General features: G+C 44.9%; 1 protein-coding gene across 1 annotated transcript in view; it reads left to right on the forward strand.

The window, feature by feature from the left end:
• The window catches only part of PFDN1 (prefoldin subunit 1), a 53,749-nt gene extending 28,954 nt beyond the window's left edge, over positions 1 to 24,795 (forward strand). The window contains exon 4 of the mRNA XM_045820867.1: positions 24,361 to 24,795. Within this exon, the coding sequence (XP_045676823.1) occupies positions 24,361 to 24,444 (84 nt within the window). The 3' untranslated portion in view covers positions 24,445 to 24,795. The remainder of the gene's footprint in view (positions 1 to 24,360) is intronic.
• Positions 24,796 to 26,460: the final 1,665 nt, after the last annotated feature.

A 26,460-nucleotide genomic window follows, 5' to 3' on the forward strand; every position in this document is an offset into this window, starting at 1 on the left:
GTGTTTGTGAAGGACATCTGTGTTACTGCCAAGTGTGCTTTGCTCATTTGCATTGCTAATGTGGTGCTGTACCTTGATTTACCTTTCCAGACAGGCTGTTTTTACTCTTACTAAGTCAAGGTGTTCTCATAGAATGTTTGCACAGTTAGCCTCTTCGATTCTTGCTGAGGAGAGCTAATTTTTTCAGAGACATCGTCCCACCTCAACCCAGGAAAGTCTGAGTCCTGGAGAGAAGTACCGTATGTATTCAGTGTCTCTGCGTGGAAAATTAGCCCAATAATTTCCACCTTCAGCGGTAGCTAGATAGCTGGGTACCATTGAGTGTTTTTTTTCTTTGTTTTTTTTTTTTTAATTTCAAAAACTACAAGTTAGTAGTCTGTTTTTTGTTTTTCTTTTTCTGACTTGGGGAGTCTCAGTTGAAGTTTTCACTTATTGTCCCACACATTGGATTTCAGATATGAATACTCATCTCTTTATAGAGTTCATTTGCATTCTCAACATTTATAAAAATGGATGTTTGTTAAAAATAGTTTTTAGTTATTTAAGACTTAAGTCTAAATGAGCCCGATGGTTGGAAACTGTAGAGTTTATAGTGAACTATATATATTCTCCATGTCCTGGTGTCTCAGGGTGTAGCGTAGCTGTGTAGTCCTCCGCCGCCTTCAGTGAAGAACAGGCGAGTCCGAAGAAGCTTACCCGTGCGCTCTTTCTAGTTGAGTGTTCTTCACTGGTTATGCTGGGTGGGCAGAGTGGGTTTACAGTTGTAATACAAATAAATAATACAGTGATTAATAAATAATAATACAAGAATAAACTGTCTGGCGTACTCACTACTTTTGCCCACCCCTGTATCAATACCGTGGTCAGTGTCTCTGTGTTACGATCCAAGGGAGAATATTTGCCCAAATGTGAACTTTTTGTGATATGTTTAATTTCCTAAATAGAAATATTTCAGGTCTGGTGTTCTAGAACTCAGATGTAAACATTTCAAATATGTTTGCCCTACTGCCTAGACAGACTTTTTTATTTCTCTGTAAAATATATATTACAGATATTTTATACACATACTGCTTTGGTTTGACGTGCTCGCTCATGTGCACCTTCATTTATGAAGAATTTACATTCCAATTAGCCCAGAGCTCAGCCTTTTGCATCCTGATGTGGTTAGTCTTTTCTTCCAGGATACAGCCCAGGGATCCTTGATCCCCTTCCTTGGGACAGGTGTCTGTACCCATGCCGGACTGTCCTTTGAATGCTTCCGAGGGTCGTTGACCTCAGCGTTCATTACTGTATGCTTTATATGGTCTGCACTTTTCTGTCTCTTACCATAAATATTTGTCCTTAGCCCCTTTCTTCCATGCTTGCGAGTTCCTCTGGTCATTTTTAGCCTGTTAGAGAATAATTGCTTTTGATGAGTTAGACTTTGAATTTTCTTTTAGATTATTGCATGCCTCTCTGCTCTTGTAACTAAATGGTGAGATGAAGTTAATCAGTATACTTTACCCGAGATCTTCCAGCTCTACCCTGAGCAGTAAATCACAGGTCTCCTCTAACCTGAGGTGATACTGGCCAGGAGTCAGTTGTTAATACTCAGTGCAGATGAGGCTACACCTGTATTAATGAGCACACTGTGCATGTTAGCTCAGGAGAACAAGATCCAAACTGGTGTTTGAACGGTAAATAGAGATCTCCAAGTCTACTAGATTTAAAGCAGGGCATTCATTACCCTAAATTCCTATTTAAATACTTTCTGTTATGTTAGGAGTTCTGGATTCTAGCCCTTGCTCTGCTCTGAGCCTCAGTGTCGTTATTTGCAAAAACAACAGGGTTGGATTAGAATGTATCTAGGGTCACTTCTATTAAGTTTATCACTATAACCTCTTGTCTTTTATGAATTGCCACTTTAGGAGCAAAAATGCCCCTTCACATTAAAAGATGGAGGGAGACAAAACAAAACAAAAAACCAGTTTTCTTTCATATCCAATAATTACCTTAATTAAAAAAGTTAATCGGGATCTATTTTAGAAGCTAAAATAAAATAAATACCCCCCACAGCTTTGCCAGCTAAAATGTGATTCGAGGTGACAGCATCTCCTTTGATATCTTTGTAGTAGTTGCGTAAATTACTGAAATCTCAGAGATGTGCATGTGATGGCTTACAGGTAGTTTATATTGGGCATCACCTGTTTTAGAGACAATTTGGATAGAGTTGTGTAATAGCTTATTGACTCCACATACATAAGTTAAAATAACATATCTAGGAAGATATTATTATAGTCACTTGTGCTTTATCCTGTACTCTTTTATAAATACATGATACTTAGAATATTGGCAGAAAATGTTGATAAATTATTAAATTCCTTGAATATACATGGACATTTTTATAAGTGGTATCTTACTAAGTTTTATAAAATGTACTTTCATGAATTTTATTTTTTAAAAATTTTAATCTTCACTGAAGGATATGTTTATTGATTTTTTTTTCCCCAAGAGAGGAAGGGATGGTGGGGGTGTGGGGAGAGAGAGATCTTTGTGAGAGAGACATCCATCAGTTGCCTCTCATACACACCCCAGCCAGGAACTGAACCCACAACCTAGGTCTGTGCCCTTACTGGAGATCAAACCTGCAACCTTTTGGTGTATAGGATGAGGCTCCAACCAACTGAGCCACCCAGCCAGGGCATATTTTTATGAATTTTAATTTGTTGATGCACATAGTTATATTACTTAGGGCTTTCTTATTTTGAGTTTACCATTTTATGCATTTCTCTGAATTTTCACTACATCATTTCAGTTATAGTGTCTTGCTAATCATGATTAGTTTCTCCCACCTCACTTTGTCTTGCTTTCAAATAAGTCTCTCAGTTGTCGTCAGCATAATAAAAATATTTGAATTCCATCACTATTCACGAAGCCATTCTTTGGGTACATAATTATCTTGTGAGAAATTTTTCCAAAATGGACACACCATGCATTGTACTCCTAACTTTTGTGCAAAGCAGTTGAGTTCATTTTATTCTGTGTTTGTTTTTAAGAAAACACATGTGAGGGTGGAACAGTACTCCAGTCAGGAAGCATTATCAGTTTCCATGATGTTTTGTGCGTACTTTGTTTTTATATGAGACTCTAAAAGCTCAAACTCTGTGTGATGCCATAAAGACATGGAAAATGATTCTTTCTTAGGGTTGGAGGAAGTGATGACTAGTGTTTTTTTGCTGGTAGTATCTGATAATCCCCCCTCCCTTTAGCTATTCTAGGCATGTTTAGTTGTCAGGCGTTGTCGACTAAATTTCTAAAAATAACAAATAAGGGGGAGGCTGTTCTAAGGCTAGCTCTTGCCACTGTCTGTAATCTGTTTAATTTAGTTCCTAGGGAGAAAGGGCAAAAGGAACATAGTGCCATTCTTATTGAATGGATTTTTTGTTTAAAGTGCTGACAAGAACATTGTTTGAGCTCTCCCTTTTCCCAACCCCATAGGGCTCATGTCCTCACATCCACTTATGCTTTGGAGCCAGAAGTGGGGCTCAAGGAGCATGCTCTGATCAGAGGTTGTGTTAGAGATGAGCCAGGCAATTTTGTGGTCTTTTGCCCACGTTTCAGTGTGGCTTTGACAATAGAAGTGTGTAGTTAGCCTGTGAGGGAGAGGATGATGGTTAGAAATGGGGGAGTTAGTTTGAGAATAAAGAAATCTTTCTAACTAGTACTCTCCCCTAGCTCAGTGTTCAGAGGGACTCAGGTCGTTGGACAGAATTGACCGTGCATGTGACTTCAGTATACCTGCATGTCATTTTAACGCACGTCGCCAGCGTAAAGCTCTGCTTAGATTTGTCTCTCGACCTCTGTGTGCCTTAAAGTCTTCCTCGTAATGGAAATAACTTTCTGTAAAGCAGAGCTATCCATCTAGTACTTGTTCATAGAGCCATTGAAGATCACTGAAGGAATGCTGTAAATGCCTTTTCTCTCCCCTGCTGTGAATTTATCAGTGGTGGGATGTGTGAAAACTAGGAGCAAATTTGCCATTAGATTTCTCATTTTCTCCATTCTTTGTTGACTGACCTCAGGGCTTATTGATTTTTATACTCTGAAGTTGCATGTTGATTTTTCTGTATCTGATGTCCTAGCTGAAATCCTTTCCTTTATGCAGTTGTTTTTTTTTTTTTTCGTTTTCTTTTTGGTCGGAGCGTGAATATTTTAATACCAAAGGGGGGGAACATGTTTTTATTAGAGATTCTTAGGGGAATGGAGTCATCTTGGGAAAGCCCATGTTAGTGAGGATACAGATATTTACCCAAAGCTCTGGGATCTGATCACGTGAACACTGCAGGCTTTGGGAATGTTTGCTTTTAGGCATTTCTTAAGTTACCAGTCTTACTCTCTGATTGAGTGAAATAATCATTCTGACTGAACTGAAAGGTCTCAAATGTATAACTTAGAACAGCCGTGTTCAAGGCTGTGTCTGCCCTGTGGATGAGACAAGCTTCTGTGAATCAGGCAGAATGACATATGTGGTGGCCCTTTAAATCTTTACAAGTAGCGAAAGACATATCATTTCTGGTCAGGTTTAATTGGCTCTAGAAATTTGTGAAGAAAAACACAGTTTCCACTCAGGGACTGGACTGTGTTTGGAGTTCAAATTCAAAGCCTTCATTAATGCAGACTCTTATCTTCTCTCTTTGGGCCTGAGAGGGGAACCAAAGATGGGTGGTGTTGGAAACATAAGAGGAGGAAAGAGTTTCTGGTGCTGTAGTTGAAGCCTAGACTGGATCAAGTTTTGAACTGAATTGTAAAGTATTGATTGTCTAAATTTTTAAGAATTGATGCTTTCAATGTTGGAGGCTGAACTTTTACAATGGATTTTTCATTCTGTTGCAGGGACAAAACAATTCTAAGATTCGTGCCATAAGAGTTTGGCCAACGATGATTGTTAGATAGGTCAGGGGTAAGGTGTGCATATTTTTAAGAAGCATTATTGAATGTTTGTTGTTGTCTTGATTACACAGATTGCTTTGGGATTATGTCTAATTTGGAGGCTTTTTGTTCTTTAATCTTGTACAGTAAGGAATTTGCAGTTTATTGTACTTACCATATGCCATGTACTGTTATAATAAGTCAGTGAAGATAAAATAAGCGAAAGCCCTGATGACATGGAACTTATATTCTGGAAGATGGGGGGGGGCAGATAATACCAAATATTGTAATTGATGAATGCTGAAACAACAACAACAACAAAAACCCAACACAGAGTAAGAAGACAGAGGATGATGGGAATGTATAAGAATTTTTATATAGCATTGACAGGGAAGGTTTTACTGACAAGGTAACATTTGAGCAGAGGCCTGAAGAGCAAGCTATGTGTACATTTGAGAGAGGAGGGTTCCAAGTAGAGGGAACAGCAAGTATAAAAACCTGGCGGTGGAAGCACAACTGAAATGTTGGGAGAACAGCAGGGAGGCCAGTTCAGCTGGAGCTAAGAGAGCTCGGTAGAGAATAGTAGGAGATGAAATCAGAGCAGTATCGGGGTAATGATTCTATAGGGTCTTGTAGGCCATATGAAAGACTCTGGCTTATGCTCTGAAATTGGGAACATTTGAACCAGAGGAGTTACATGATCTGATTTACGTTTTAAAAGGACCAGTCTGGCTGCTGTGTTAAGAATAGCTTATAGGGGGCAAGGGTGGAAGCAAGGAGACCTGCTAGGAGGCTGTTGCATTATCCAAGTGAGAGATTCATGCTGACTTGGATGAGGGTGGTGACAGTGGAGGTGGTCAGACGCTGGGTATGTTTTAAGGTAAAGCCAAGAAGATTGGGTGTAGGGTTGAAAGAGAGGACTCAACATTTTGGACCTTGATTAAGGAGTCATACCTCCTTTCTCATTCTCCCGTCAGAGATCAAGAATGAGTTCTCGGGAGAGGAGGCATTACACCTGGGCCTGTAAGGTCAGAATTTTGCTGGATAGGGCTCGGGCGGAGGAGAGGGCATCAGATCAGCAAACAGTGTGGACAAAAGTCTGGAAGTGGGGTGGTGGAATGGAGGGTTGGAATGAGAAATGAGGATGGAAAGGTCTAAGGGAAAGGAGTTAAGGCTAAACTGGATGAAATCAGCATTGTTTCTGCTCACTGTTTGTAAGTGCTGCTTGTTTCGGGGCAAGTAGTTACTCTCAGTGCCAGTGCTATTCAGTCCGAGTGGTTTCACACAGCAGTCTGTGTGCGCTGGGCTCCACAGAGATCCACATGTTGGGGCACAGGCGTGTAGTTGATAATTCACAGATCAGTGTTTCCTGGTCAATTTTCAAGTTTCAAAAGCAATTTTAAAAGCAAATTGAAACTTTGTTTTGGCAAAGTGAAAGTCATAGAACTGGGTTAGGTCAACTAAGGAGAAAAGTTAGCTATAGAAGGGATGGACAGGGTTCATGAACCAAGTCCAAGGCCACTGCAGCAGGATGTAAAGCCCTTGATAGGGGTGTGGAGAGTGCAGTGGGTCCAGAGAACTGAGTGAAGACCCACATGGGCAGGCCCGTGCTGGGAAGGGGCCCAGCTGAAGGGATCAGATGGTCAGGGGGCTCCGTGGTTAGGGGGCTGTTCAGGCCCTGGTTTTGTGGCAGCAGGTGCTGCCAGCTAGTTAGACCTGAGTTGCAAATGCTTGTGGCCCTCCCTTGGCTAGCACTGATCTGGAGCTGGCCAGGCCTGCTCTGCTGAGGGGGACAGGTTTGTTCCCTTGGGGGGGACGGCAGAGGCTGACATCAAGTTAGACTCAGAGCTGAGGGCTCTGTCTTTGAGACCATACTGCAGGGAGTATGTGAACACTGTTCATTTACAGCACAGGAGACAGGAAACTACCATGTGTCTGTAGTAATTTGAGTAAGAATTGAGGGAAGTGGGTACTTACGTGGGTGAAAGCAAACATGCGGACTGGTTTTGAAGATTAAAAGTTCCCTGAAGGGATTTTGTCATAACTAATCCCTTCACTGTTCCCTGTACGCAGTCACACACTGGCATTTTCCTCTTCTCTTTCAGTGTATACAAGTAAAAGTTTCAGCCTTTGGAATATTTTTTGAATTTGTCTTAATGATAAGTATTTGGTACTGCCTTTCTTTGCTCTGATATGCATAGTGTAATTCCTTGACATAATAATTAAGAATATGACTTCTGGCAGTATTTCATCTTTCTTATGGCTGATTGTATTCATATACGTCTTTATCCAGTCTATTGAAGGACACATCGGCTGTTTCTGTGTCTTGGCCACTGCAAATAATGCTGCAGTGAACATAAGGGTACATATATCTTTGTGAATAAATGTTTTCAAATTTCAGGGGTAGATACCCAGAAGAGGGGTTGCTGGATCATATGGTAATTCTATTCTTAATTTTTTGAGGAGCCTCCGTACTGTTTTCCATAGTGGCTGCACCAGTTTACAGTCCCACCAGTAGTGAATGAGGGTTCCTCTTTTCCACAACCTCTCTGACACTTGTTATTACTTGTCTTGGTAATAGCTGTACTAACAGGTGAGAGGTGGTATCTCATTGTAGTTTTGATTTGCGTTTCCCTAATAGCTAGTGAAGTTGAGCATCTTTTTGTATCTGTTCGCCATTTGCAACAGTGTGGATGGACCTTGAGGATATTATGCTAAGTGAAATAAGTCAGTCAGAAAAAGCTAAGAACCATATGATTTCACTCCTATGTGGGATGTGAAACTGAAACTCATAGACAGACAACAGTGTGGTGGTCACCAGAGGGAACGGGCTGGGGGTAGTAAAGGGTAAAGGGGGCCAAGTACCTGGTGCTAGAAGATGAGTCGACTTTGGGTGGTGGGCACATGGTCCATTATACAGCTCCTGTAGCGTAGAAATGCACACTTGAAACCTGTATGATCTTATTAATGAATTTCATATAATAAATTTAATTTTTAAAAAGCAAATATGAATTCCAGAATCAAATGAATATGAATTTCAACTCTGGCTCTGTCACTTACTTCCACTTGGGTAAACTACTTAGTATCTCTCAGCCTAAATATCCCATTCTGTAAAACAACAACAATAGTGTTGATGGAGAGGGACAATAAGTAACCCCTTTGTCTCCTGCCTACATGTGGAACCAACTGAAAGGCAGATTGATATAAACATTTTTGTATATTTTACCTTTATGACAGATAAAGATTGGGTTGAAGGATGGGGCTTCAGTTATGCAGCAGTAATAATGGTTCTAACACTGTCCTGAATCAGGCATACACATTTGATGAACTTACCCAGCAGATCTCTAGAAGTGCAGGACAGTCACAGGTCTCTCTCCGCAGAGGCAGGCAGAACCTGTCTGTCAAACTCATGAGGAAAATGTGTTCCTTCTGCAAGCAAGGCAGATCCTGGTGGCCAGGAAGGAGCTGAGCCTCAGTCCTTTCCCCAGACACACTAATCAGAAAAGCCACAAGCTTTCCTGAGAGAAGATTGAGGAGGCCAGGACTATAGCTCCTTAAAACTGGGGTGAGGAGGATAAGCCTTTCTCCCTTACAGAAACTACCCACCCACCTTGTAACCTAATGCACATAAATCACTCAGAGCCGTGCCTGGCACAAGGTAAAAACTTGGTAAGTGCAGGGTTTTGTTATTTGCATGTGGTGGATGCTCAGTAGCTGTTTATTGATTGAGCATATTGCCACCTAGTACTTTTTATTTAATTTGAAAAAGTAGATATATACACATGTACACAGCTAATTTAACACATTTGTAACTGTTACAAGTCACACTAATTTAACAAGTTATATAGTTACCTGTGTAAATTACCATCCAGATAACAAGTCATCATTTTATAATATTTACTCTCTTTTTGGCTTGTTTTGTACAAAAATAAAACAATACTAATGAAATTGAGGTCTCCTTTGTTACGTCTCCCCCAAATCCGCCTCAGTCTCATTGCCGTTCATCAGAAGTAACCGCTCACAGGTGTTTGTACACAGCTTTCCGTCCCATGTTTCACGGCACCTTCTTTTCAGCGAGTGACTGTACAATGGTGGGCAAAGTGGGGTAATATATAGTACACTCATTTAATTGCTGTAGGGTGTTCTAGAAGAACATTTAACTTTCTGTATTTTACTCAAAGGACCCATTGTTGATAGCTTCAGTCTACACCATGTAAGGGTGGCAGAAGGACCCGATGGCTCCTTCCACATGTTGCGTGAAGGTGGCCGTTGGTAGGGCTAGTCAGTGGGCTTGAGGATGCCAGTGCCAGCAGGTTAGTGATATCTGTCGCTCTGAGTTCCTAGTAGCTGTGGATTCCGTAGTGAAGTCATCTCAGACTTGGTGACCTCTGCCCGTGTTTTAGACATGGAGATCACATGTGTGCTTCGCAGAACCAGAACTGTAATTAGTGAGGGAAGGAAAGGGAGAGCAGAGTGGGAATCCAGGAGTCCAGACTCGAGATCCCAACCACTATATGTCATTGTCTTTTACTCTGAAAGAAACAGGGATTCCTAGGCCACAGTTGAATACTTTCAGTAGCTGGGCCTTCTAATTTTACTGGTCCTTTTCTTTCTTTTCTTTTTTTTAAGATTCTATTTATTTATTTTTAGAGAGAAGGGAAGAGAAGGAGGAAGAGAGGGAAAGAAACATCAATGTGTGGCTGCCTCTCACATTCCCCCACTGGGGACCTGGCCTGCAACCCATGCATGTGCCCCGACTGGGAATAGAACCGGCAGCCCTTTGGTTTGCAGGCCTGCACTCAGTCTACTGAGCCACACCAGCCAGGGCTACTGGTCCTTTTCTTATAAAATGATAAGCTCCTTTGAACACCAGCTCTTTGAGGAAAGAGACTATAAGTGGCTTCTTCTGAGTGGCCCAGCATCTGGAAATTGAAGAAAGGGCAAAATGAAAACCATGCCTTGAATCATGTTTGCAAGGAGAAGTGTGCCAAGTGCTCTGTTATTACTCCAGTGTCATAAACTTAATTGGTGTTATGTCAGCTACTTAGATCAGAGCCAATAGCATATTAACCTTTATTCTGTTTGTACCAGCTCCATGGCAACTTGGGTGGGTGTGGAGTTAGGGACAAGTGGCGGCTGTGACGTCTGGTCTATAGAGTGATTTCATCATGATATGAGCCCTGCATCACCCCGGATGGAGAAATGTCACTGGGTGATGTGACCTGACCTCTCAGTGCCCCTCTGAACACTCAGAGTGGTGTGAGCAAAGACCTTGGGTTGCTTATCTGACTTAGAGGTTTAGCTTAGAGTTAGCAGCAATTTCTTGGTGGTACTCACAGGTATAACTATGTGTATTCCTTTTCTCTTTCTTAATGAAAAGAAAGGGAGGTGTTTTGATAGCTTTATAAATAGCCCTTTGATATCGGAGTGTATTTGTCGCTCTCCAGTTCTGCCCTTTGCTGACCTGTACAGATCAGCACAGGAGGTGCCGATGAGTCATTGTGCCCACGGTAGCTTTGAGATCTGGCTTATTTTCACTGTCTCCAGGCCCTTTTATGGGTTTCCAGTTGCCGTATCTGTATTTTTTTAGCTGTATAAATATATTACTCGATTGGAAAGTAATACTGTGATCACATAGACGTTTCCTTACCCTTATTTGTCCGTTGGCGCTCCCAGAGTGCCTTATTAACTGATTAATCTGAATGTTTAGTGCTTCTGCTGATAACACTAAAGTTAATTTTCAGAAACTAATTCTGTCGTTTTCTTCACCTTGGCCAGTTTGTGTGTTACTGTTACTTGTTTAGGTGGAGTGAAGACAGATTCGCTGTGAAAGTAACCCATGAGGAACCTGTCTTGCTGTGCCTGTTTTTAAAACATGGACTTGTGCCCTATTTTTCTCCTTTGTGTTGCAGCATTTTGAGAAAACCAGGAATTATTCTTTCTTTTTAGATGAGGTAAAATTCACAATGTTGTGCAACCATCACCATGTCTGATTCTACAACATTTTTATCACCTCCAAAGAAACCTCTTACCCACTAGACGGTCCTTTTCTCTTTCCTGCTAGCACCAGCAACCATTCATCTGTTTTGTGTCTCTGCAGATTTGCCTATTCTAGATGTTCATATAAATGGATCATACAGTATGTGGCTTTTGTGTCTGGCTTCTTTCACTTAGCTTAATGTTTTCACGGTCCATCTGTGTCATACTGTATGGCACGTATCAGTACTTCACCCCTTTCTATAGTGGAGTAAGAGTGCATCATATGGACATACCACATCGTGTCTACTTGCTCATCAGTTGATGAACGTTTGGGTTGTTTCTGCATTTTGGCTATGATGAGTAACCCTGCTCTGCGCATTCGCGAGTTTGTGTTTGAACACCTGTCTTCATTTCTCTTGGATATATATATGTAGAAGTGGAGTTGGTGGGTCATGTGGTAATTTTATCTTTCAACTTCTTGAGTAACTGCCAAACTGTTTTCCACAGCAGCTGCATCATTTTACATTCCCACCAGTAATATTGGAGGGTTCTAATTTCTCCACGTCTTTGCTAACGCTTATTTTCTATTTTTTATTATAGCCATTGTAATAGGTTTAAAGTAGTATCTTGTTGTTTTTGTTTGCATTTCCCTAATGACTGTTGAGGTTGAACATCTTTTCATGTGCTGTTGGCCATTAATGTATCTTATTTGGAGAAATGTTTATGCAAGTCCTTTGCTGGTTTTTAAAAAAAGATTTTATTTAGTTATGTTCAGAGAGAGAGGAAGGGAGGGAGAAAGAGGGGGAGAGAAACATCAGTATGTGGTTGCCTTTCATATGCCCCCTACTAGGGACCTGGCCCACAACCCAGGCATGTGCCCTGACAGGATCGAACCAGTGACCCTTTGGTTCATAGGCTGGCACACAGTCCACTGAGCCACACCAGCCAGGGCCCTTTGCTAATTTTTAAATTGGGTTGCGTATCTTTTTGTGTTGAGTTGTAAGAAAATAGAAATTCTTGACTTGCTTGGACGGAGTATAGGATCAGACTGACTTCATGCTTTTGCTGCCATACCTGTGTGCTGGCCTTGCCCCCACAGTTGAGTCAGTTACTCCTCCATGTCCAAGAATGCAAGGTGTTGCCCTTACTTCCTCACTCAGAAGGCACACCCTTATTCACCTTCCCCTTTACCATGTCTACAGGCCAAACTCCACAGTAAATACTGTGGAGTTGATCCTCTTGCACTTGTAGGGCTAAGGCAAGCTAAAGACAAACTATAGCCGTAAAATTTGGAGGCTAGTAGAGTTTTAATAGTCCTTGCTGCCTTGGCTTTCTGATCCTGGAGAAGCAAAGTAAAACAACGTATATTGGGAAACTTCTTGATTTTGTAAAATTTGTTTTCATGAGATTTCTTTATTATGGACTGTGTATATCTATTTTTCACATGTGTTGGAACTTAGGAAAGTATTCTTTCTGGGCTGTAAGTTTTAGAGTTTTTTGTTTGTTTATTTTGTTTTAGAAAGGAATCGGAGCACCCAGGGCTGTGATACTGGGTAGTAGTGTCTGCATCCTTTCCCTGATCTCTTTCAACCCAGCTCATGAAACAGACAAATACTTGTCATGTTTATTACACTATTAGTGTTTATACTGCACACAATTCATAGCTCTGGCATTTAGTGGTCTCTGAAGGATATTCTCTTTGCTCCTTTATTTCCTGAATGAAGCATTTCAGCCATTCTAATCATTTCCCTGGGATTTATTATTCTGACACTTCACAACTTTTGTGTTGGACCTATGCAAAGCTCAGGGTCTCATTGAAGGTAGCAAAATTATTTGTCCTGACACTGGAGTACTTGTGCTCTTGGGGCTAATCTGTGACAATTAAAAATATCAAGTAATATTCCTTCATGGAGTTTTTGGGTCAGGTCTCAACGAACTGTAGGGAGGCCGCTTGATACAGCGCCCTGTCCCCTCCCGTGCCCCCAGCTGTCTCTGAGATGTGGTCGCTGTTTCTGTTTGAACACATCAGTGATTTCCAGTGATTGCATCGTTTTTCCTGAACTGCTCTTCTCTTGGTTTCCGGCAGTTTCCCTCTGGTTTAGTGTTGTTTGCTGGTCCCTCCTCATCTTTTCAGTCTTACTAAATGCTGACTTTCTGTAAGGCTAAGTAAATTCTCTTATTGTGCTTTTTTCTCTGGTATTTCAGCCTTCTCATGGCTTTAAGTACTACCTGTGTGCAAAATCATATCTTAGGAACTTCAGATCCAATCTAGTTTTCTTCTCACATTTCACTTGGATGTCTTACCAGTACCTTAAGTTCAAAATGTATAAAAAACTAAATTCATAATGTTCCTTTTCAAACCTGATCCTTTTAGGAGTTATTCTTGGCCCCCCACCCCCAATTTCTGATAGCTAATGAAGGTTAGAGTAAAGTACTTGGTGAGGAAGTCCTCTTGTTGATTTTTCTCATGAATATTTCTTAAATCTGTCTGTTCTTCTCTATCTCCATTGCCACCAGTAAATACTATTATCTCTTTCCAAGACTATTGCAATGGCCTCCTTAGGTTTCTTAACATTCATACTTACATTCTCTAGTTCAGTGCTTCCTAACCTTTTTTATATCACAGCACCCAGGAAGTAATATTTGCATGACTCATTGGGGTAAGTGTGGACAAAGGGTGCTCAAGGTTGGAGACAGCTGCCCAGGGGCTCCGGCTACCCTGCACCGCGCCACCTCCACCCCCGCCCCGGCCACTCTAGGAGCGGAAGTCAGTATCTTGGGCACCTATGTTAGCATTGGGTGTTCTGTGGGAAGCGCTGTTCTAACTCATTCTCTGTGTTGTAGCCAGAGTGTGATATTTTGTATTCAGTGGAAGTTTGACTTTTGTCACTCCTGCATAAAACCTGGTGGTGTTCCATTATCTTCAAGGTAAAAATTAAATTTTTAGTATGCTGTAAGATCCTGCATGACCTGACACGATCTCACCAGCCTCATCCTTCTATATTCTTTCATTCTCATATGTTCATATTCTCTCTCTCCTTTAGTCTCACTGACTGTCATTCAGTTCCCAGATGTGCCGTGCTCCACTTGTCCTCTGCACATGCTACTCGTCCATTTGCCTGGAATTGCTCGCTCCCCAACTCTAACCCCTCCACTTAGTTCATTCCTGCTTATCCTTCAGAGCGAGTTCAAAGTGCTTCTGCGGTTTTCTTGATTATACCAGGTGTTTCCTCCATTAGACACTGTGCTTTTCCCTCGGAACCCTCTTACAGTGGTAGTTAAATGTCCATGTGTGAACAGGGTGTGGGTGGCTTACTGCTCTAATCCTAGTGCACAGTCAATGTTGGGTAAGTGAATTATGTGTTGGTTCTTGGTGCTGGGGATGAAGCATTAATCATTTCCAACAAGATTCATGCTTTATGGAGCTTGCATTCAGATTCAGATAATATATAAGCAAGAAAATATCATGTAGCAAAGGTGATGTTTTAGGGAGTTATTCCTTTTAATTGAGTAATCAGGGAAATCCTCTTTGGAAATATAAAATTTCAGCTAAGATCTGAATGCAGAGAAGCAGTAAGCCACTTAAAAGTATCTAGAGGGAGAACATTCCAGGTGGAAGTACAGATGGTACCTTAAGGTTGGAATAATTTTGATGGAGTTGTTTAAACAGTGAAGGGAGGGAAGAGAGATAATAAGACTGGAGTGCTTGGCAGGGACCAGATCTTGCAGGGCCTTATTACCCAGTTTAAAGAGTTTGGATTTTATTCTGATTGTCATAAGAAGACCTTAAGGGTTTTGAGCAGAAAGTAACTTGATTCACATGCTAAAAATTCATGACAAATGTTCAGGCGAGGCCGCTGGAGGCTGGGACTAGGATGGGAGCTGCGGAGCTGGATGGAAAGAATATGATTTAGGAGTATATTTGGAAGTCAGTTAAGGGTTGCTGATGCATTGAATGGGGAATGTGGGGCTTGATTTAATTTGTATATCAACCATATACAGATTTGTTTAATCACACAGATTTGTTTAATTGGTACACAGAATATGAAAAAGCTGGGCTAGACTCAGGAAGGAGGGGTGAAAATTGGTGGAAGAAATATCCATAGCTTAAGATATACAGATGACATCATCTTACTGGCAGAAAGTAGCAGTGATTTGAAAGGACTTCTGATAAAAATGAAAGAAGAAAGCACCAAAAGCAGGACTGCGTTTGAACATCAAGAAGACAAAAATCATGTACAGAAGAAATACAGCTTTAACCCAGACAGTGAAGATACCAAAATTGTTGAAGGTTTTATTTCCCTTGGTTCAGTCATCAGTTCAAATGGAGACTGCATGCAGCCAGGAAGTCAAGAGAAGGCTGAGACTCAGAAGGGCAGCAATGGGAGAATTAGGAAAGATCATCAATAGCAAAGATGTGTCCTTAGAAACCAAGGCTAAGGTCACCAGCACCCTTGTGTTCCCAGTTACTATGTATGGATACAAAAGTTGGACAGGGAAGAAGGCTGATAGGAAAAAAATGATTCATTAGAGATACGGGGTGAAGGAGAGCTCTGCAGATGCTCTGAACTGCCTGAAAGACGAGCAGGTGAGTTCTAGAGCTAATTAAGCCTGAAACGTTGCTGAAGGCCCCCCCCAAAAAAAAGATAAAACTGAAGCTGTTCTACTTGAAGCAGAGTTCTTTGGAAAAGACAGTAATGCTGGGAAAAAAACAGAAAGCAGCAGGAAAAGAGGAAGACCACGTATGAAATGGACTGACTCCATTAAAGAAGCCATAGGCGTGAGTCTGCATACAGGAGCAGGGCAGGGCTGTTGAGACAGTGCGTCGTGGACGTCACTCGTTCCTACAGTAGCCAGGAGTCAGAGCCGACACAAGGGCACGTAACACATGTAGAGATAAAGAGAAGAAAACCATCGGGGATGGCTTCTGTTTTTGTTTGTTTGTTTGTTTCTGTGGTTTTTAAGTTGAGCAATTGGATGGTTTTATTCACTGAGACAGAGAAGACTGGGAGGGGATGAGGGGATTGTAAGTCAGGTGTATCTGTTTTAGACATGTACGTTTGGGTTTGACATCCAAAAGGATACGTTTTGTAAGCAATTGGATGTATAAATCTGGAATTCAGGGGAAGGTCAGGGTTGGAGATAGAAATTTGGGGGTCACTTAAATTAATGTTTAAGCTGTGAGACTAGATGAGAGTCTCTAAGAGAAAGGGTGGATGGGGAGAAAAGTTCCAGGACAGCTTCCTGGGAAATGCCAGCATTTTGAAGTTGAGCTGAGAGGAGAAGGCAGCAAAAGAGAACTTAGAAGGTGGGTAGCCATGATGTGGGAGGAAAACAGGAGTGTGGTATCATCAGGGCTAAGAGAAGGAAGTATTTTAAGAATTGTGTTGAATGCTGTTGATGAGTAAGAATGGGTTGAGTAAGGAGAGGACAGAGAAATAACCGCTGCTTCGAGCCACACGGAGCTCATCAGTGAGCCGGGCACAACCAGCTGAACAGAGCAGATGCTCGGACTGGAGAGGGCTGAGGAGCAAACGGGAGTAAGGAAGTGCGGGCAGCTACTGAAAACGAGTGGTTCGAGAAGTTTTATTAAGAAGGAGAGGAGAGGAAGGGGGCAGTACCTACAGGGGAATGTAAAGTCAAGAAAGATTAAAGAAAAAAAAAAGATTTGCCTCACCGAGAAGGATGTTACAGAGAAATTGAAGATTAAGAAGGAAGAGAAAGGATAATGTGGGAGTGGAATTTTGAGAAGGCACATGGAGGTGGACAGCACCCAGGGGGAAGGGCTGCGTTTTGCTAAAAGCAGGGACACTCCCTCCACTTTAACAGTAGGGAAGGAAGGGAGTCTGCGTGTGCGTGGAGGTTGGGGGATGGTTCTGGTAGTGGGAAGAAGAGGGTATTCTCATCAGATCGAGTGTATTTTCTCAGGGACCTGGGAGAGCGAGGGGAGAGAGTATGGGGGATTTGAGGACAAGGTCTGAAAAATTTCCAAACAGTGTTGAGTGCCCATTTGAGTTTCGTGGTCCTGAGTTACAGGGAATCGCTCAGTACAGTTAAGTGTTTTTTTCCAGCCACATGCAGCTGTTCGGGTGCAAGTATGGAGCAGGTAGGTGGTTGGGTTTAACTGGGGTCGGCATTTAGTCAGGCAAGTGAAGCAGGAGAGAGGGGCAGAGGAGAAGAGGGGTGTACAAGGGGGAATATACATCAGTGATGGACTGTGGAAGCTAAACAGGGTGGGAGGGGGAACGGCCACAGGAGCATAATGGATAATGAAAAACGTAATGGAAAACTTCAACCCCACGACACACCGAGTGATGAGGCTGAAGAGGTGCTGGAGAGTTACCAGACGGAAGTGATCTGAAGAACTCTGTAGCGGTGGCAGTGGTGCAGCTGCTGGTGTTGACAAGATCTCTAGGGTCTGACCATGGGCCGGGTCCCTGAGGTGGTGGAGTAAAGTTTGTGAGGGACGAGGAGGCCATGGATGATGGTCCATTCACATTCCTGTTGGAATTGCCTTGGGTGGTGCAGCAGTGGCGGGAAGGAAGACAGGGAGCCCTCGGTGAGTGAGGGACAGTCCCCAGGGATACTGGTGAGGGTGCAGCTGGGAAGCTGGGAGAAGACCTTGGTAGAACATGATGCCACAAACTAAGGACCAGGGTGTTTGGGGGGAAGAGGAGGAGAGATGGTCTGGCATTTGGCTGAAGGCAATAATGGAAGAAGGGATGGATGGAAATTTAGCTCTCAATGAAAATTAAAAGTCTCTGAAATCTCTAACTGCAGGACTCGGTTCTGCTTTTCAAAAGTCCCTCCTTTTTAAGAACAGAGATTTGCAAACTGTAGCCTGATGCCCAGATCTGGCTTGCCGCCTGTTTTTAGAGCACAGCTGTCTGCATGCACGTACGCCGCCTTTGTTTGCGCATCGCCTGTGGCTGCTCCAACAGCAGAGCTGAGTAGTTGCGACAGAGAGGACACCACAAAGCCAGGGATATTTACGGCCTGGTCCTTCAGAGAAAAACTTCGCTGACCTCCACTCTTGAAGAGTGGTTCTCAGACTTCAGTGTGCCTCAGGATCACCTGGAGGGCTGTGAACACAGATTGCTGGGCTCTGCTCCTAGAATTTCTGGATCAGTGGGTCTGAATTGGGGCCCAAGAATGTGCATTTCTAGTAAGTTCTCAGGTGTTGCTGACACTGCAGAAATTTCCAGGGATCTCACTTTAAGAGCCATTGCTTTAGATACTTACGGTAGTGGTCAGGTTCCTTCTTCTCCTAATCTCTGAGCCACACGTCCTTGCCTACCTCAGCTGTTACCGCTTACCATGATTTACTGGCTTGTCTCATCTCTTTTAGGCCTGGTGCCCACAAAAGTCATGATTCTGTGAATGAAGCCTTGTCAGTGCCATGTGCTTCAGAGCAGGCGCCCCTCCTGGCTTTCCACTTACTTCGGAGCTTGCTTTCTGCTTTCTTCTCTGGGTTGCCTGATGGGCTGGGCTGCCTCTGGGACTTCAGTGAAGCAGATGCGTTAGGGAGAGCAACAGTAGGAAGAGATCACCTAAACCCCAGAGGGACTAAGGGGCCGAGCACTGTGGTTTAGAGGAAATAAGAATTTCCCCCACCAGTGTGTCTCTGCTGTGAGGTGCTTGAGTAGTGTAAAGGTTTCATGCCAGATTGAGCGTCTTATCACTTGGGCATCTGACCCTGGACAGTGCTGGTGTCAGGGTCTCAGCAGATAAAGAACACCTCGGGAAAAACAGGGTCAGCCGGCCGAACCGGGTCTTTACCCTTGTTTTTCAGCAGAGGAGCCACTTAAAGATATTCTGAGAGCAGTTTCTTTTCTTTAAAGATTTTATTTATTTTTAGAGAGAGGGGGAGGGGGAAAGAGAGGGAAACATCAATGTATGGTTGCGTCTCAAGCACCCCCTGCTGGGGACTTGGCTTGCAACCCAGGCATGTGCCCAGACTGGGAATCAAACCGGCGACCCCTCTGTTAGCAGGCCTGCACTCAGACCACTGAGCCAAACCACCCAGTGCTGAAAGCAGTTTCTAAAAGTTGCAGAGACAATAACTCCTTCTTAGATTTCTCTCTGTTCTCCTGCTCCCTGCTTAAAATTACTTTCTCTTTCCGTGAGCTTGTTTTCTAGTCATATATAGTTCAGAAGATATACCTCATAGCCTAGCTGCGTCCTTAATGGTTAAGTGGACATGTGTGCCTGGGTCAGTGGTCTCTTAGCTTTCCAGTCCCGCTCAGGTCTGGCCTGGCCTGCTTCTGGTGAGTGTTCCTTGCCCATTCGGGCCATCGCAGCCCTTGCACTTCCAGAGCTCCGCACAGCTCCTGCTTGCTGCATGTCGGCCCGACTCGGTCTCGTTTCCCTTTGTGACTTCTCTGTGGCTCCTTGTTACCTTTCTTTTTCTCTCTCCCTGCTCTTGTTTTCCGGCCTTCTTCACGTTTCACCCCTTGTCTGCCAAGGTGTGCCTCCTCAGCCCTCAGTGAATTCTTGGCCTCTTGCTAAGCTTCCCCGCCCGCTGTTGGCACTGGCACCCTCTGACCATTGTACAGTTCTGCAAACTGAGACGACACGAGAATCAGAGGCCCTTGGGTCTTTAATTTGGAAGTCTTGGGAGAGACAGTGAGAGGGTAGCCTTTGCTTTAGGTGTTAAAATTAATAGTAGTAGAGCTTGAAGTTGGCAGTTGTCTACAGAAGCTGGGGATTCAGCAAAGGAAGAAAGGAGTAGCCAGGGTAGGTCAAACTCAGGGTCTGAAACCTGGAGCTCAGATAGAGGGTGTCTGAGCACAGACCTCACAGAACGTCAGGGGCAAAGGAAACCAAGACCCCTGGGTCTGCTGCCCCTGCAGCCTGGATTGGGGGCGGGGGCCAAGCCAGAGGTCTGCTTTTTTCCACCATGTCCCCCCCTTCCCCGAGTTCCACTATACGTGTCTTATTTTGTCTTTAAGACAAGAGGTCATTTCAAGAAAGAATTCTTTGACAAAAGAAAAAATGGAGGAGTAGGGACACTGGTATTGTCCAAGTCCTCATTTTACAAATAGAGAAAAAGAGGAGGAAGGGGAAAACTCTTTTCTGTACCCCAAGACGTGACAAGCAGGAAAAATGTTAATTTAGAGAAAGAGAGGACAAACTTTCTAAGGAAAAAAGTCTAAGAGATAGCATCACAAGATGAATGACCTCAGGAATCTATTTGAGGGATTGAGTCATGTCATGCAAGTTCCAGGGACTTGGGCCTCTTCATTCCGTGAGAGGATGAGAATGAAACACCAGCCCCTCGGTCTGACTCCCAGGAAGAAGAACCTCAGGCTGATGAGCAATGAGCCCAACAATTTCATTTCCCCGCCACACTGGGCCCCACAGGAAATCTCCGAATTTCGCATTGGGACAAGGCCCCACAAGAATGTCGCTGCACCCAGAGATTTGTGGTTTGGTGCCATTAGAGAATTTCCTCGGGAAAGTGTTCTGAAGGAGATAGCTCAGCAAGACAGAAAAATGCTGTAGCGAGGCCAGCAAATGCCTTCCCAGGACTCGTGGTGGGGGTTTGGGTTTAAAATGCCTCCCAGACATCGTGCGGCATAGCCCCTGGTCCCTCACAGCAGCCCTCTCACTGCACAGTTCCTCAGGGATTTCCCCCTTCAGCATGTGGGGAATTGGGATGGTTCATGGTCCAGTTTCACAGGCTGGCCTGATAAGGCGTAGGGCCTGTTCTGTTTGCGGCAGTAAGGCACTGATGTTTTAGACCTACGGATATCCAGAGGCAGAGGTTAGAACCCGTTGCCCAAAACTGCAAACTGCCGTGAAGGAGAACGGTCAGTTTTTGCCTTCGCTTCCTTTGGTGGGTGTTCCTTGGTCATTCCAGTCGGCAGGGAGAACTAAAAAGGAGCAGTGTGCATACAGGTAAATCAGTGAGGCATCATTTCCCATAATAAACACACTCAACAGGTATTGTGCATTCCTAGTATGTACCACTCATTCTTCGAGACATTGGGACTGTGTCAGCAAACAGAACAAAGTCCTGCCCTCATCGCCTTTTCTCGTAAGGGAGGGCAGGCAGACAGACTGCTCCTGGTGGTGGGAGCTGTGGGGGCAAGTCAGGATGAGAACGGAGTTCGGAGCTGCACGTAATCAAGGTCTTTCCCATAAGGTGGCACTGGAAGGCCTGAAGGAAGTGACGGTCACGCGGCTCTTTGGGGAAGCGAGTTCCTACTCAGAGAGGGCCAGAGGGCACCTGCGGGGACAGCTGGCCACTGTGGCTGGAGCTGGGTGAGGGGGAGGGAGTTGTGGGCGGGGAGGTCGGGGAATCAGCTGAGAACAAGGCTATGTGGCTTTGCCCTTTACTTTTGAGTAAAACCCATTGGTGGGTTTTAAGTGTTAAAAGATGACTCCACAGATGACTGGAGAAGAAACTGAAGGCAGGGTGGTCAAGGGTAGAAGAGAGGAGACCACCTACAAGGCTGCTCATTAAGGTGAGATTCTGGATAGGTTTCGACATAGTGTTAACAGGATTTGTTGGTTGATTGGATGTCAGAAATGACAGAACAGTCTAAGATGACTGTTCTGTTTTTGTTTTGAGCAATTGCAAGAACGGAGTTGTCATTTACAGAAATGGGGAAGGCTGAAGTCCACGCAGTTTCTGGTTTGACTAAGTAGTTTTAGGAGGAAGCTGTGGAGATCTAAAGAGAAAAAAGTTTGACGTAATCATTGATTCCTTAATTTTCTCCATTCTCTGGCAGCCTGGGTTCTCTTGGGTTTACTCTGCCACAGTGTTGGGGGGGAGGTACGGATCCTTACCCATGCCTGTGCAGTTCAGTGTGGTCGGGCGCTGTGTGTCCAGAAGAGCCTGGGGGTAGATTCTGTCTCCGGGGGCGTCCCTCATTTCGGGCACTGTGTTGGCTTCCTAGGGCTGCATGGCTAATTACCATAAATTGGGCGGTTTAAGGCAACAGAAATGTATTCTCGCACAGTTCTGGAGGCCAGAAGTCCAAAACCAGTGTTGCAGGGCCCTGCTCCCTCCGAAGGCCTGCAGAAGAATCCGTCCTTCCTCTTCCGAGCTTCTGGTGGTTGCTGACCGTCCTTGGCCTCCCTTGGCTCATCAGTGCAGCCCTCCACTCTCTGCCTCCGAAGTATGATGAATGGCATTCTCCCTGTGGGTCTGGGTGTCCCTCTGTCTTCATGTGGCCTTCTTATAAGGACACTGATTACTGGATTTAGGGCCCAGCCTAATCCAGTATGACCTCATCTTAACTTGGTTACATCTTCAAAGACCCTATTTCCAAATTAGGTTACATTCACTGTGAAAGGGGCCAGGACATCAACATACCTCTGTATGAGACATGGTTTTGGTCTGGGTTTGATTATGAGGGTTTCTGGAGTTTAGACATGCTTGAGAATGAGACAAGACCTGTCACATTACGGCTAGAAAGCAGGTCCCTCTGTGCTAGGGATGCTCCACCTGTTGGGATGAAAAAAGTTATTTTTAATGTTTGGCACGTTTAGTTAAACCAAAGATTTAAAAACAGACAAGTTCATTTTTGAAACTTGAACACATAGGATATTTAGTGGTAAAATCATGAAAAATCATGTAACTGGAAGTGGAAGACAGAAGGAATAGACCTTGTAAAGGCTTTTAAAGATAAGAACTACTTTGATTTTGATCTGAATTGATGAGTTTGACTGTCCAGAGGCCTGGGCAGTAGGTAGAAAATCTCTTGCTAATGTTTCAAGTTTGTGGTTTTGCCAGTTGGGGCGGCAAGTTGGCGGCGATGGAACGTGCACACCTGGGCCCTGAACCCCGAGATGACTGACCGCTGCAGGGTGCAGCCGTCTGCCCCGCCAGCCTTTTCCTTAGACTCCCACGGGGCCGGAGGCTACATGGCAGTCACTGTCTAGCTGCTGCTCCCCTTCTGTGCGACACCCGGTCCATGTACATTCTTCAGTGGTGTGTCAGGAGTTACTAGATTTCTCTCTCTCTAACTCAGGGTGGCTCATCGAAGGAAGTTTAAGTTCCCACTCTGACACCACAGTGGTAGGGCTCTGTCGGGTTCAGCGATGTGATTAGACAGACTCCTTTAGCAACAGCACGCGTTCGTGACCGTCAGATTACAGTCACTGTTTCTGTGGGGCTCCTGTGTGTTAGGGATTGTGTGCCGATTGGGCAGATGGGAGATGGGTAAGAGATATGACTCTTTCTTGTCTTCAGGAAATTTGAAGGAGAAGACAAACAGGAATTAGTTTCACACAAAAACTGATAACAATTTGTGGATGCCACAGCATTAGGCACCTACAGGAAAGCGTCTCTAGATGTCTCATTTATTAGGTGTCTGGGCAGAGCACGGAGAAGTTAAGAGGCAGGGATATGCAGAGAGGTTTAGTGGTGTAGGCTTCGAGCAACAGAGGCCTTCATTCAGATTTTCCTGCAGGGCCTGGCAGACCGGGCTGCTCGCCTGTCCTCTGCCCTAGCCTCGCCCTGGTTGCCCTGGGTCTCCCGAGCACTGGGCGGGGGGTGGGGGTGGGGCATGAGGCCGCAGCTGCGTGCATGAAGGGGAAGGTTTGAGACAAAGGCACTGGCTGTGTCTGGGCTGCCTGGGCCAGGGCTCTGCTCTGCTTGCCCCGGTGTGGCTCAGTCACACACATCCTTGGAGGGGGTTATTTTGAGTATTCCTCAAAAAGGAAGCCTTCATTTCATGTCTGTTAAGAGGGAATGCAGCCACAACTATGTCCTCAGGGCAGGTTCCAGTGGTGAAGCCACCATACTTCTGGGGTAACCACAGGGCAAATAATGCACAGACATCATTTCCTTTGACTAATCTTTTGTAATACTAGTCCAGATGTGACTCCTAAAAGTGAAGTTCTTTGTCTAAGTTGAGATTTTAATTTAGTACCCAGATGGGGTAGGAGGTGAACTTCCTAAAGGCCCGTGTTACTTGGTGTGTCATTGTCCTGGATTCCCAGCAGGCGGCAGTTTCATTAGAAAAGCAGATTTCATCGTGACTCATCTGCCCTGGTGAGATGTGTGATACGGCTTTTTAGGACTCAGACCCTGTCGTCTTGCTGGACAGAGCAGGGGGTACACCCTCCGTTCTGCAGCAGTGGCGGCTGCAGGGCCTGGCTGGGAACGTGGAAAACCTTGAGACAGTCTGCTGTGGGGCCGGAGCTCTGTCCTGGAATTTCCTGGCCTTTGTCTGGTGTAACTTCATGAACCCAGACGCCTGTGTTTAGAGCCTGCTCCCTTCTGGGGGAAGAGAGCTGCTGCCTTCCACAGCACTCTGCTTTCTGTGCCAGGCGACCTCCTCCTCGTGGACCAGGGGTCGGGGGAGCACTTTGGGCAGGTGTGCGGGCCTGGCTCCCAGTCAACAATATGCTCCTGGAAGTCACTGGTCACAGAGGAGAAGCTGTGACCATTGGGCATAAAAGTTGCATCTGCCAACCCAACCCATTCACCCTGACCTTTGTTTCTCTCTCATATTGCAGCAGAAAAAATCCTACCTGGAGCGCAGCGTGAAGGAAGCTGAGGACAACATCCGGGAGATGCTGATGGCCCGAAGGGCACAGTAGGAATCCTCTAGGGGGCACTTCTCCTACTGACCCCTCCCTCCCATTCCTGGCAAGGACAAGGGGCTCATGCAGGGAGGAAAATGGCCTCTGCTTTACCCTGATGGACATTTTATCTGGATGGTTGGTAACCCTGTGTTTTCTGCATCACCCTGCGCCCCTGTCAAATCCCAACCCCACGGTTTTGACCCCAGCTCTGCCTGCCGCCCCTGCCTGTGACACTCCTCTCTCTGTGGGGGGCGAGTCATAAACTCCCAGGAGAGAGAAGATGGGAGCCAGGACAGACAGGGGTGCTCTGCCCACATCCCCTGCGAGTCATGCTGGTCAGACCAATAAAAGGCATCTGTGCCACTCTGCTAAGTCTTTTCTTGAGCTGACGGGTGAGAACAGAGAGGCAGAGACTACCTCTCCCTCCGCTCCTCCCTGTCCCTCTCTGGGGCTGTGACCCTGACCCTTCTGCATCAGAGCCTTCCCCGCTGCTGCTTCCCTCTGATCATTCGAGAGAACGCCCTGGAATGCGCAGATCTGAGAAAAAGGAGACCAGAGCATAGCTGAATTTAAGTGAGCAGGACAGCAGTTCCTTGGTGGCAGCTTGCCTAAAGATTCCTTTTCTGCTTCCTCCCAAACATTTGAAAGAAAATCTAGTAATAAACCAGCAGCACCTCTAAGACTCTCCCTTTGGTCAGGGTCATAGGTGGATGCTACAATCCTGAGGCTGCCTAGAGGCTTGGGGGCAGTGGTGTCTTGAGCTGGCTTCCATGGGCTCGGGGGAGTTACTCAATTTTTAGGAATTTTGTTGCAAGCCATTTGTTAAACACAGCCATTGTTAAAAATTAAATTACGTAATTTATAATGATTAAAGACCAAGGGTAGTAAGTATTCAGAACATATCCCTTCCTAAGAACTGAGTCTGCCCGTGATCTGTTTTCGAGGTTAGCAATCTGTTGCAGCTGGGTGGGGGAACCGCTGCTGTGCAGCAGGGCGCTCCTGCACTTCTCTTTCCACCCCTACGATCCGGACGTGGTAGCTTGAAATCAGCTGTGGTGGGACCATTCACTCCATGCACATCAGGTGGTGCTGAAAACTCATGGCTTTTTGTGTGTTTGTTCTTTAAGAGAGATCTGGTAGTTAAAATATTTATAAGCACATCACTGCTCAGAGGGGAGGTAGGCAGGGAGCTGTCACCTGCAGCCTCTTGGGGTTGGGGGGGCAGGCCCACTGAGGGAAACTGACTCGCTGCTTCGGCAGCTCAGCGCCACCCTGTGGCCAAAGCAGAGATGGGTGGCCTGGCTGGTTTGAATTATGACAGCCCTTCTCTCTCTCCTCTCCATCCCCCCTCGGGGTGGCTGTGTGTTGGGAGGGCACAGCTTTGGGTCTAGCCTGCACCCTGACTGTGGGCTCCTGCTCTCCTTCCCGGCAGGCACAGCCCAGTTGGGAAGAGGCCTTTTCCTAGGCTCTGGGTAAAAGCGGCCATGGCTGGCTCACCGGCGAGCCCATCTTTGAGTGGGACTAGGGAGAGCATGCCAGCTTGGCCAGAGCCCCGTGACCTGGCTGACGGCCACCCAGCCTCAGGACCTGCTTTCCTAATGACACCCACCCTATCTTACAGCAGCCAGAATGAAAAGGTGCACACTGGAGGGTGGCCACGAGCAGGGCTTAAATTTTATCTGCAGTAACACAGACAGTTGAGGTTTAGACAAATTTATTGAAACATAGAGGGTGTTAGCAGAGAAATCATTCAGTAGTATGTTACATTATGCCACTATCTTGAATGTATAATTTAAAAATTATGTATATATATATATTTCACAACTAAGCCTTTGGCCAAAAACAAAAACAATGGAAGGTCATTTAGCACATTTGTGAAAGGCCAACAGGAAATGGATTTTGAACATTAGAAAGATCAAGTCACTGAATTAAACAGCAGCAACCCCTGCTAATCTAGAATCCCACTGTGTCGAAGGTAGAAGTGTCTGTGCAGAGCTAGTCATTTATTTCAGCAATCAGAGGAGATGGAGG

The sequence above is a fragment of the Phyllostomus hastatus genome, unplaced genomic scaffold (assembly GCF_019186645.2).
Source record: "Phyllostomus hastatus isolate PE091 unplaced genomic scaffold, TTU_PhHast_1.1 phas_contig_150, whole genome shotgun sequence".
Taxonomy (NCBI): domain Eukaryota; kingdom Metazoa; phylum Chordata; class Mammalia; order Chiroptera; family Phyllostomidae; genus Phyllostomus; species Phyllostomus hastatus.